The 12,726-nt window shown below is 52.8% G+C and overlaps 1 protein-coding gene across 16 annotated transcripts in view; it reads right to left on the reverse strand.

The window, feature by feature from the left end:
- The window catches only part of PNPLA6 (patatin like domain 6, lysophospholipase), a 102,322-nt gene that overhangs the window by 62,794 nt on the left and 26,802 nt on the right, over positions 1-12,726 (reverse strand). For all 16 annotated transcript variants that reach the window (XR_013228627.1, XR_013228628.1, XR_013228629.1 and 13 more), the window contains exons 13-21: positions 12,475-12,581; positions 12,054-12,245; positions 10,866-10,943; positions 9,011-9,216; positions 7,249-7,380; positions 6,822-6,945; positions 1,730-1,843; positions 858-933; positions 541-681 (exon numbers count right to left, since the gene is read on the reverse strand). Coding sequence is in view for 12 of the 16 variants with exons in the window: in XM_077324159.1 (XP_077180274.1) it covers positions 541-681; positions 858-933; positions 1,730-1,843; positions 6,822-6,945; positions 7,249-7,380; positions 9,011-9,216; positions 10,866-10,943; positions 12,054-12,245; positions 12,475-12,581 (1,170 nt within the window). In the remaining 4 variants the exon portion in view is untranslated. The remainder of the gene's footprint in view (positions 1-540; positions 682-857; positions 934-1,729; positions 1,844-6,821; positions 6,946-7,248; positions 7,381-9,010; positions 9,217-10,865; positions 10,944-12,053; positions 12,246-12,474; positions 12,582-12,726) is intronic.

Here is a 12,726-nt window from a genome sequence, read left to right on the forward strand (position 1 = left end):
TTGCCCCTCAAAGGATCACACACTGAACATCCAGTTGGAATCTCAGGGGCTGCTCTGCTTGAATCTGGCTCTTCTCCTGCAGGCCGACAGGGCCACCCTCTCAAGTGATCTTCCAGGAGAGAACCCTTTGCCCCATTTATTCCACTATTTCGCTGCACCTGTTTTGGGTCCCCATCCAAAGGTTTTCAGCTAAACATCCGGAATTAGTTCCTAACAGTTAGAGCGGTTCCTCAGGGGAACAGGCTTATACTTTATGGAACCAACATGAGGAGCTTTAGTGTGGGATTAATCCTTCTATGTCTTATTTAATTGTTTCTTCTATTTGATATTGCCTTTTTTTGTTCTCCTTTCGTGTTAATTTTATATTTTTATTACATTTTTATACTGCCCTTCCCTCATAGGCTTGGGACAGTTTACAACATTTTGTCCTGTTTTTAACAGAATGTCCTCAACTGAATGAACAGCAGACGTTTTTATCAACTTGTTTTTTAGACACATTCCTGTAAAGGGAAGCGAGGCTAAGCCAGCAGCAGAGCTCACCAATGGCATTCAAGGCATGTTTTAGCTCCAGGGTGAAGGCTGCTGTGGGCACGTCGTCACACACCGGCAGGACGGCCACCGTGGACAGGTTGCTGGCCGGGTTTGTCAGCTCTGAGCTGGAGGCCACGCTGAGGCTGGGCCCTGCAAGAGACACATCCACATCCTGACTGCCTCTGAAGTCCAAGGCCCTGAATCTGCTGCCATGGGCCCAATGCACCATGCACCGCCCCCCCCCCCCCAATGGGACACAATGCCCTGGAGACATTCTGGAACAGGAAGCCGGAGGAGGACGCAAGCCTCAAGACCAAGATGCTCACCTCGGAAAGGGCCACGCAACTGCTGCAAATTCCCCAGGATCTTCTGGCTCAGGAGATGGATGAGACGAGTCACAACCTGGGAAAAGGACAGGCATGTTTCAGGGCACAAGTGAATAGCCGCAGTCTGGTCAGACAAGGAAGCCAAGAGCAACAGCTATCCATCCGGGGCGTTTGTTGTATCCTACTCCCTCACAGCCCCATGGGGGGGGGGCAGGGCCTGCCTGGCCAGAATTCAACTGCTACTCCTGGCCTTTTCAGAGCCCTTCCCCCACATCTCAGCCACTGCATGAAATCTCCACTCTCTCACAGAAGCACAGAGTGGGAAGGGACCTCCGACGTTATCTACTCCAATGCGTGCAGAACGGCCACTGGCCAATCAGTCCAGCAGGACGGAGGCTGCCGGCTAGCAAGCCAGGACTTCGGCTGGCTCGCCCAAGGGACGCCTTCCTCCTCGGGGATCCTGGCATCAAGCGGTGCCTGTTTTTTGCTGTTCTTGTTTGGTCCTAAAAAGTGTCGGCAGCCAAAAGGAGTTTTTTGGCAAATCAGTTTTAAATTAAAAGAACACCTGACAGGGTCCGTTCTTGAAAAAAAGAATGCAAGGCAAGCCTTGTGGGGAATGGAAACCTCTCCTGTCCTCACAGATGCATCCAGTCTGTTTCCAGTGGTGTGATGCCCCTAAACTTAAATTAGGCTCCCAATTCTCTTTGGTTCTGATGCTGTTTGCCATTGCAGTCTCTCTCTCTCTCTCTCTCTCTTCTGTGTCTGTGAAGAAGTTTGTGTTTATTTCTGTGGCTTCTGCCTCAGAGCCCTTCAGCTGAGCAAAATGCAGAGGTCTGGTAATGCCTGGAAGCCCAACACTGCTGCTCACCCACCTGCGGGTACCGCCGCTTGATGTTATTGAGGGTCCCTTCCGGCAGCTTGGCCAGCTCTGTGTCCCGCACAGCATGGACGGTGGTGGCTCGGGCCTGGCGGGTCAGGGCTTCCACCTGAAGGCACAACAAGGGCAGGTCACCATCAGCAGCGCCGACCTCAGGGCCCCTAGCAGAAGCAGCTCAGGAGTCAAGGCCCAGGCCAAACAGTGCAGGTCTTTAAAATCTACCTCTTGCTGAGACTAAAGGCAGAGGACACAATTTAAAAAAAACCAGTAGGAGAACCAGAATGAATTACACACAAAAAGCTAAGCAATAAAACAACATTAGAGAACACTGCAATAAAGCAAGGTCATGAAAAATCCCTCTACATTTCCCCCCACAACCCCGTTCCATTGATTAAAAACGCTCTTCTCTTGTTCAGGAGCCAAGCACAGGAGAGCAGTGATGTTGGAGGCCACACAGTCTGCTGGCCGAGTTTCTCTTTTCCGGCCCTGTCCTCTGTGCCCCTGTCTGCCCAGGACAGGTCAGGTGGGGGGCAACCAGGCACAGGGAGCTCTGGGGAACAGCCTTCCCCTTGAGAGGCTTGCTGTGCTAGCATGCTGTTCACTGTCCCTTGAGCACGAGGCCAAAACATTTCTCATTGCCGAGGCTCTGGAACTCAGGCTCTGGAACTCCTCAGGGACTTCTTGGTCTCTTCCTAGCCCCACCATGGCTTTAGATCAGTGGTCCCCAACCTTTTTGTCACCGGGGACCGGTCAACGCTTGACAATTTTACTCAGGCCACGGGGGGGGGGTAGTCGTTTGCTGAGGGACGTTGCTGCCGCCTGAGCCCCTTCTCCACTTGCTTTCCCGCTGGCGCCCCAGACTTCCCATCGCCTGCTGGGGGGCGCTGCCAGCAGCAGCTGTACAGTGCCACACCGTGGGGGAGCCCCAGCCATGGCGTCCGCTGGAGAGCACCAAAGGTGAGCCGTCGGCAGAGTGGCAGGGCAGCCCCCGAGGAAGCAGCCGGGGAGGAGGACAAGGAGGAGCTTCAAGTACAACGTTGTACTTCAAGTACAACGATATAGGCTAGATATCAGGAAAAAGTTTTTCTCAGTCAGAGTAGTTCAGCAGTGGAATAGGCTGCCTAAGGAGGTGGTGAGTGCCCCCTCACTGGAAGTCTTCAAGCAAAGGTTGGATACACACTTTTCTTGGATGCTTTAGGATGCTTAGGGCTGATCCTGCATTGAGCAGGGGGTTGGACTAGATGGTCTGTATGGCCCCTTCCAACTCTATGATTCTATGATTCTATGAGCTACAGCCCGGTACCAACTGATCCACGGACCAGTCCTGGTTCCCGGAAGGGGGGCTGGGGACCACTGCTTTAGATGACTCCACTTATGTGATTTTTTGTGTCCAACAGGGTCTCTTCTGGTTATTTTATTGGCATATGTTATTGACTTGGATTGCATTATTTACATTGAAATAGGAAGACTTGTTTTTTAGCATTGTACTGTACATTTGCTTGGTTTTGTTTTAGTGTGAGCTGTCTCAAGCAGAAAATATATTTTTCTAGGTCCATAAGAGGAAGAGGGTTCACAACCGGGTTATTGGCTTTAGAATATTAAAAAAATTTCACCAGATTTTATGGATTAATCATAGTCAGATTTCTAGAAGAAGCATTGGATTTTATGCTGACCAAAGGAGTCTCAAAGTGGCTTCCAATTGCGTTTCCTTCCTCTCCCCACAACAGACACCCTGTGAAGAAGGGGAGGCTGAGAGAGCCCTGAAATTACTGAAGAAGAAGAAAAGCTGGTTCTTTTATGCCGCTTTTCGCTACCTGAAAGAGTCTCAAAGTAGCTTCCATTCGCCTTCCCTTTCCTCTCCCCACCACAGACCCCCCGTGAGGGAGGTGAGGCTGAGAGAGCCCTGAGATTACTGAAGAAGAGTTGCTCTTATATGCCGCTATTCTCTACCCGAAGGAGTCTCAAAGTGGCTTACATTCACCTTCCCTTTCCTCTCCCCGCAACAGACACCCTGTGAGGGAGGGGAGGCTGAGAGAGCCCTGAGATTACTGAAGAAGAAGAAGAAGAGTTGGTTCTTATATGCTGCTTTTCTCTACCCAAAGGAGTCTCAAAGCGGCTTACAGTCACCTTCCCTTCCCTCTCCCCACAACAGATACCCTGTGAGGTGGGTGAGGCTGAGAGAGCCCTGATATTACTTCTTGGTCAGAACAGCTTTCTCAGTGCTATGTTGAGCCCAAGGTCACCCAGCTTGCTGCATGTGGGGATGGAGCAGGGAATCAAATCAAAGCCGGTGATAATGATTTCAGAAGCATTGAGAAATATTGTTAAATTGATAAATGCTGATTTATCTCCTAAACTAGTTTGGAAAGGGAAACACACCCTATTTAAATAAAAAAACCTTGAAAAACAGTTGGCCAATCTTTTCACAGGTAAAACAGTGGATTATACACATATGCATTTTGTAATAAACTAAGAAGATAGTTTAAAAAGCACAATCAATAACAAGGAATTAGGAGGCATTTCCCTGATTTGTTTGCTGCAAAACCAGTTTAGAACAACAGGATTTCTAACTTTAGTATCATAGGACAATAGAGTTGGAAGGGACCTCTAGGGTCATGTAGCCCAGTGGTCCCCAACCTTTTTATCACCAGGGACCAGTCAATGCTTGACAATTTTACTGAGGCCCGGGGGGGGGGGGGAGGCTAATCTTTTACCGAGGGACATCGCTGCGGCCTGAGCCCCTGCTCCACTTGTTTTCCCGCTGGTGCCCCTGACTTCCCGCCGCCCGCTGGGGGGTGCTGCCAGCAGCAGTTGCGCAGTGCCACGCTGAGGGGGAGCCCCTGCCATGGTGGTGGCTGCCAGAGAGCACCAAAGGTGAGCCAGCGGCAGAGTGGCAGGGCAGCCCCCAAGGCAGCAGCTGGGGAGGACAAGGAGGAGTTGCGGCCTGGTACCGACTGATCCATGGACCGGTCCCGGTCCCCGGACTGGGGGTTGGGGACCACTGATGTAGCCCAACCCCCTGCACTGTGCAGGACACTCAGAGCAATGGCTCATCCACTGTCACCTGCCACCCCCTTGAGCCTTCACAGAATCAGCCTCTCTGTCAGATGGCTCTCCAGCCTCTGTTTACAAACTTCCAGAGATAGAGAACCCACCACCTCCCGAGGAAGCCTGTTCCACTGAGAAACCGCTCTGACTGTCAGGAACTTCTTCCAGAGGTTTAGATGGAATTTCTTTTGAATTAATTTCATCCCACTGGTTCTGGTCCGTCCCTCTGGGGCAAGAGAGAACATATGGTACCCTTTTAAATACTTGAAGATGGTTATCAAATCCCCTTTCAGTCGTCTCCTCTCCCAGCTAAACAGACCAAACTCCCCCAACCTTTCCTCATACGTCTTGGTCTCCAAACCCCTCACCATCTTTGTTGCCCTCCTCTGGACACACTCCAGTTTGTCTACCTCCCTTTTCAACTGCCCCAACAGTGATCCTAGGCCACCATTCCCGTCCCCCGTGTTGTGTTACGTTTTTGCCACGTTGATCACTATTTCCCTCACAAGAGAAGACTGAGGAGAAATAGGAGTTAAGCAGTTCAGCCCTCTCTTCATCATCTGCTATAATTTCACTTTCTTGTCCTCGCAGTGGTCCTACGGTGTCCCTATTCTTTTTCTTACGTGAAATATAACTAAAGAAGTTCCTGACAGACTGGCTCCTCCCGAGTGGAACGGGCCTCCCACTCTCAGCCCAGCTTGCTCATGGCAAGTTTACATGAAATATAAAAACTTCGCTCCATGGGACTCAAGGTGGATCTTTTCATGAAGGAAGAGTGCTTTTGGGTCTAACTCACAGAATCCTAGAGTTGGAAGGGGCCATACAGGCCATCTAGTCCCACCCCCTGCTCAACGCAGGATCAGCCCTAAGCATCCTAACCTCCCCTGAGGACTACCAACTCGGCTGCTCTCAGTCGATGATCCCAGGTGATGTTAGCTGGGGGTGGGGGCTGATTTCAAAAAGGGGGGAGGGATGCAAGATCTTATAACCCTGGTCTCCGCCCCGGCCTCAACTGAACGCCTGACAGAAGAGCTCCATCTTGCAGTCCCTGCAGAACCCAGAGTGCTCCATCAGGGCCCTGATCTCCTCCGGGAGCTCATTCTACCAGGTTGGGGCAGGAACAAAAAGGCCCTGGCCCTGGCTGAGGCCAGGCGAGCTTCCTGGTGGCCTGGGACAACCATCAAATTCATACCCGTAGGGTGAAGAGCCCTGCAGGGGGCATAAGGAGATAAGTGGTCCCATAGATAGGTGGAGCCAAGGCTGTGTATAGCCTGAAAGGTCAAAACCAAAACCTTGAACTTGATCCGGCAGCTAACAGGCAACCAATGCAACTGCCTCCACGATGACCTAGTGAGGACCCTTGCAGCTGCATTTTGTATCAGTTGACATTTCCAGGTCAGGGACAAGGGTTGGTCCATGTACAGCGAGTTACAGAAGTCTAGTCTGGAAGTGACCATTGCATGGATCATTGTGGCCAGGTGTTCTGGGGACAGGTAGGGTGCTGGTAGCCGTGCTTGGCATAGATGGAGGAACACCGTCCGAGCTACTTTCGTGACCTGAGCCTCCACCAGCAGGCCGGCATCAAAGATCACCCCCAAGTTCCTGGCTGCTGGCATAGGTGTAAGTTGCAGTAGCAACACAACGCATCCCCGTTCCCCCAAGTGTTCAGCGGGGCTCAGTGTGGGGACCTGTGACAGCAGACTGAGCCCACCCAGTACCCAGAGACCCGAAAATGCCAGACCCTGATTCCCGACTTGAACTTGGGCCACCACTGTGCCCTGTCTCCTTACCTGCCCTGTGCTCAAACCATGGGTAAGTGAAAGCCCCAGGAGTTGGCCCCACAGCTCATTTCTAGCCCACAAACCCCACCAGCTGCCTACGGTTAAAAGACGCTGGCAAGAGACAGGAGGTGGACGCAAAAGCATCTTCCTTCATGAAAATCCCAGCAAGGCAGCTAAGGGAGCTGATGAGTCCCATGGAGCGAAGTCAAGACAAGCAGCCACCAGCCTCCACCCCTGTCCCTGGCCAGCAGCACTCACCACGCCAATGAGGTCCCCGCGGCCATATTCCCCCACCAGCTCCTTCTTGCCATTGCCCTTCTGGATCACAGAGCGCAAGCGCCCATTGAGCACAATGTAGGTGCAGTCGGACTTATCACCTTGCCTGGGGAAAGGGACAGAGGAGGAAAGGAGGATGAACACCAGCTGGGCTAGACACCACCGCTCACAACACGACAACAGGTGTGCGCACGTGTGTATGTCACTGCACCGCCCCCCCCCCTGGGTGACTTTGGGGATTCTAACCTCCATACAGGATCTGCCTCTCACCCCCAGGTCCAACTGCAGCAGAGAGCAGGGAATGAAGCCACAAGGAAGGGCTCCAAATTCCCATCTGGAGGGCAATCTCCCTGCCCTGTCCTTGTCCTTGCATGAGGCAGGAGAGGGCCTGAGAGCCCAGCCCACTCACCTGTAGAGGGCCCGCCCGGCTTCCACGGCCATCCAGTCAATAGCAAAATCCATCTGGCGCACAAAGGGAGACATGCGGGCGGCAACTGTGTGAGCGACACTCAACACCACGCTGGGTTGCTCACGCATAATCCTGGGAGAGGCAGAGTTACATTAGCAGCAGAGCACAACGGACGGGGCTGCCGGTTACCAGAGGCAGCATGCAAAAGATTCCAGTTAACCCCCAGCAAGCCAGTCCTCTGATGGACAGACACCCTGAAACTACCATGATTAGGCCTGTGGAAACACTTGTCTGTCCCAGGACAAGGCTTGCCAGGGCCCCAAACTTGAGGCGGCAGCTGAAAACTGGAGCCCTAGAGAGCTGCGGCACAGAGCTGGCTGGGTGCAAAGGCTTGCTTGGACAGTTGGCACCAGTTTTAACCACACTAGTCAGAGGTGTTGTGGTTAAAATGTCAAAAGGCTGGATTTTTGCCATCTGCCATGTTATTAAAGTTAGTACATTATTTATTAAATTACTGCACTGTGCAGAGGATTGCACTAGATGACCCTGGAGGATCCTTCCAACTCTATGATAATAAACAAGTGCCATTCAGCTCGTTATGCTGACAACAGGAGGAGAAGGTCAATTCCAGGAACCTCTCCTTTCCAGCTTCCTGTGGCCGACATGGAATCCCAAGTCTAGAATCCTAGAGTAGAAAGGGGCCATCCAGGCCATCTAGTCCCACCCCCTGCTCAATATAGGATCAGCCTCAAGCATCCAAGAGAAGGATCTGTCCAGCCTCTGCTTGAAGACTGCCAGTGAGGGGGAGCTCCCCACCTCCTTAGGCAGCCCCTTCCCCTGCTGAACTAGACTCCTAGAATCCTAGAGTGGGAAGGGGCCATGCAGGCCATCTAGTCCCACCCCCTGCTCAGTGCAGGATCAGCCTCCAGCATCCAGGAGAAGGATCTGTCCAGCTACTGCTTGAAGACAGCCAGTGAGGGGGAGCTCCCCATCTCCTTAGGCAGCCCCTTCCACTGCTGAATTAGACTCCTAGAATCCTAGAGTGGGAAGGGGCCATGCAGGCCATCTAGTCCCACCCCCTGCTCAGTGCAGGATCAGCCTCAAGCATCCAGGAGAAGGATCTGTCCAGCTACTGCTTGAAGACAGCCAGTGAGGGGGAGCTCCTCCTTAGGCAGCCCCTTCCACTGCTGAACTAGACTCAGAGAATCCTAGAGTGGGAAGGGGCCAGAGACCATCTAGTCCCACCCCTTGTTCAAGGATCAGCCTCAAGCATCCAGGAGAAGGATCTGTCCAGCTGCTGCTTGAAGATAGCCAGTGAGGGGGAGCTCCCCACCTCCTTAGGCAGCGTACTCCACTGCTGATCTGACTGTGAAAAGTGTTCTCCTGATATCAAGCCAATGATCCACCCTGGAGCTCAGAATGGAATTTGGCTTTTCATTTCCCCTCTCCTTTGTTGGCAAGGTGGAGAAGAAAGGAAGGATGGCCTGGTGGGGTGTATGAGACCTGGAGTCCTAGTTGGCCCATGGAGAGCTGTGGTTTGCCTCTGAGTCCTTGCTTCCTTTCTACATCCCTGTTCTGCATGGCAGGGCCTGTTCTTCCAGCACAAGGCACTTCCTGCTCCAGCCCCCAAGGGAGCCTCTGCAATGGAGGACAGTGCTGCAGAAAGAGGTCCAAAGCCAGTCAGAGAGGACAATGCAGGTGGTGGAGATGTTGGGGGAGAACAAGCGCACGAGACAGCAACCGCGACACGCCTGTTACCCACTCGTAGAAGTCAGACTTGGAGATCTTGAGGAAAGTGCAGTCTCGGTTGGCCTTGATAGTGAAGATCAGTGGCTCTCCAGTGAGCACGGCCAGCTGGCCCACCATCTCTCCCGGCTGAGTCAAAAAGAGGCACACGTCTTCAGCCTTGTCAATCATCCGCTGGTAAACGTGCAGGCAGCCCCACAGCACAAAGTGCAGGCTGACATCCTGATGGGAGAGCCAGCATGGAGAGAAATCAGAGGGAGGCCGACTTCAGCAGTGCCTTTCCTGGGAAGAGGCTCAAGGGCCAGCAGAGGAGGCAGCGGTGGCAGCACCGCAGGGACCACCGAGTTCAAAGCTCTCACGAGAGTGGAGGGAACTTAAAGTCACTGCAGGAACCTCAAGCAGTGCAGAATGCGGGAGACTGCTGGGTCTGCCTGTTTCTGGATTCCATTGAAGCTGCTGGTTCGAAACAGAAATGCCCGTGGAGGTTTGGAGCCCACATACCTGAGGGACGGCCCCTCCCTGCATGGGGAGTCCCTCTGCTTCTGACTAATGAATTACGCTAAACTGGCAATTAAGTGAAACTGCAGCTAGTCACCTGGGCGGTCACCAGGCAGGCAGGAAATAACATAACATTAAATAAAAATAAATGTGTTAAAGTGGGTTCCCTGGTTAGCTAGAACTGTTTCTCTCAAGGAATTATGAGTCCATCCATTGCTTTATATATCATGTGCTTATTTCACTTATTTCACTTATTTCACGGGTCTCATGGGTAGGCTTTATACCGGACAGCTGGATACTGCACTGACTGTACAGTCAGATTTTAAAAATGGCCTTGTGAGGGGGTCCAGGCAGGATCTCTTAATAGTGGCTGCAAGAACCGAGGCCCTCCCCTCGCTCTGCCTCAGGGCCGTCCTGGAAGCAGCTGCTCAGCCAGTGCACAAACAGAAGGCTGGACTTGATGGGCCCTGGGAAGATCCAGCAGGACTCCTCGTAGGGGACAGATCTGGCATACATAGAACCTGAGGTTAAGCTCTTGAAACTACGTTTCCTAAAAAAGAGATAGGCCGGAAATAGCTAGATTGTTGCATAAGCATAGCTGTATTAACTCAATTTCCGTTTGTGCAGGAGGATGCACTGTTTTCACTTCTCCCCCTTATTGTGAAATGAAGCTTACTGGATCCTTGTTCTGTACTAGAGAAATCCAGTTTATGGGATTTATTATGCTCTCTGATGATGATTTCATTGCCCCTGACTTGTGCCATCCCATTTTACTGCTTTGCTGACTGTGTGCATTCTGCTGGCCTTTATGGCTTTGTTCTCGCAGCTATGCCAGCCACCTGGAGTCTCAATGAAACATGAAATTACAAGACACGAGTCTGAAACAGGACCTAATCAAAGGAAAGCTACTCCTAATGGAAGCCAGCTGGGCACAGCTGGAGTCACATAAAATCATATCTAATCCAGGGAGGCGCCACGCGCATTAAGCCAACCCAATTAGAACGGTTCAGAGACTTTATAAAGGTATAGCTGAACTGATTAGCACCTATAAAGGGTGAGTCACTTGTAAGGGGGGGGGGGGGAAACCCTTGTCCTTATTCAGGCATGAGGGCGAGAGAATGCGGAATGCCTCGATGAAGCCAAACTCCCCACGGCCACCATTCTGTTGAGCACAGCAAGTAACTTTTCTCCGGAGGGGCCGCTGGACTTATGCTGGATTCTGCTGCCACACCCTTACCCATCTCTCCCCCCCCCCCGCCCAGCATTCTCATCACAAAGCACATTTTTAAAAAAGACAACCCTGAAGCAGCCGGCCCCCAGCCCCCTCCCCCTCCCCCTCCCCCTCCAGGCTGGCTGCTGGGCACCCTCCTTACCTGGTCCCCCTGCCGGGCAATCACCGTCCCAGCCTTGGCATGGTGCAGCAAAACCCGGTTATTCAGCAAGGAGGAGTCCTGTTGTGAGGAGAGCGGCAGGATCACATTCGGGCAGGGGGGAAGGCTGATTTAAATGCTTCACTTAAAGGTGCACACTGAGGTACTGGAGAGGCTAAGCAGAGCAACAAAAGGCTGCGGGTCTTCTTCTTCCGGTTGCCCAGGGCCGGGGGGGAGGGGGGGGGCAAAAGCCCTGCAGCCCCCTCCCCCTCCCTGCGTCTTTCCAGGCCCTCTCATCAAAGCTCTGCCCGATCCAGGGGAAGAGGGAGGAAAAACCCTGCCTAGATGCAACCTGGAGGGAGGACCACTGCCAAGCAAGGAGGAGGAGGAGGAGGAGGAGGAGGAGGACACTGTGGATGGGGGAAAGGTTGCCCCTTCCTGTGGCCTTTGCACAAAAGAATCATACATGCAGGTCTGAGATATTATAATAATTATTATTATTATTATAGCATTGTATTTTAAACCAGGTTATTTCCCAAAGAAATTTAGTGATGTAAAGCAAAAATCACCATATGTAGTCTACCTAATCTGGAGCAGAGGTCCACCATGAGATTCATGCGGCCTGTGCAATGCAGGGAATGCCCCTGTCCACAAAAGCCCCCTTCGCCTCCCGCAGGAAGTGGCAGCTGCTCCTACTGCTGCACTCAAGAGTCTGCCAGAGGCAGCCTCCACCTTGGGGTTGGGAGGCCTTGTGATCGAGGGCTCTGGGCACGCCCTCCCAGGGCCAGATACCACCAGACACAAAACAGAACCCTCCCCCCCCCCACTGTCACTGCCAGGGCTGTGGCAAGAACACCCCTGAGGGCGAATGTTCAGGACTGAAAACATTGGAGGGGGTTAAGATGGGGAGTGCAGACATCCCCTAGCAGAAAATAAAGTAAAATCACTTCCCATCCAGCTCCTAAGGTCAATAGACTGTTTGACATTAAAAAGGCAGCAAGAGAGCGGGACGTTATTGCCATTCAATATTTAGTAGAAACAAATAACGTTTAAGTGCAGCAGGTCTATAGCTGCACACGTCTAACGCTATCCAGGTCCCCCCCCCACCCAAGCGTCACCGGCAGGGCCAGCTCTACTCAGGTCCCTGCTTCGGGGAGAAAGAGGAATCCCACCCGGAGGAGGAGTCTCTACCTCAATTTTCATCAGCTTGACCAGCTCTCGCTTGGCAGCCTCGAAGATGGCGCTGGTCTGGCGGCCCTGGTAGGGCCCAAAGAGGCAGTCGCCACCAGCCGAGCCGTCCTCACAGTAGTTGTAGTGGTAGATCCCAGATGGCTGTTCCTCGACGGTCACCGTCTTCCGTTCCCGGGCCTCGTGGGAGACGGACTGCAGAGGAGGATGAAGAGGAAGAGCTTGGGCATGCTCCCAGAAGGCAGACGAAGGGAGACCTCCATGGAAGCAGGGCAGCCATGCCCATCAGTTCACGGCATGTTCCTGACCTTCCACCCCACCTCCGGCTTCCTCTGGCTAGCCCAGCTCCCATTGAAGCCCAAGGTCAGCGGGCTCACCCTCCCACAGGCATATCAGGAGAGAACCCTGGGCAGTGGGGACCTACGCGGGCAAAGCCGGATAGCGAGACAGAGCCATCTTCCTGGAGAGAAACGGAGATGCGACCGCGCTCGTAGGCCATGTCAAAGTCCGATCGAGGGGCCTTCTGGATCCCTGCATGAAAAAGAAACCAATAGCTGCCCAAGACCTTGGGGGCTGCCCCTCTTGAGAATCATAGAATCATAGAGTTGGAAGGGGCCATACAGGCCATCTAGTCCAACCCCCTGCTCAACGCAGGATCAGCCCTAAGCATCCTAAA

The sequence above is a fragment of the Paroedura picta genome, chromosome 2, assembly GCF_049243985.1.
Source record: "Paroedura picta isolate Pp20150507F chromosome 2, Ppicta_v3.0, whole genome shotgun sequence".
Taxonomy (NCBI): domain Eukaryota; kingdom Metazoa; phylum Chordata; class Lepidosauria; order Squamata; family Gekkonidae; genus Paroedura; species Paroedura picta.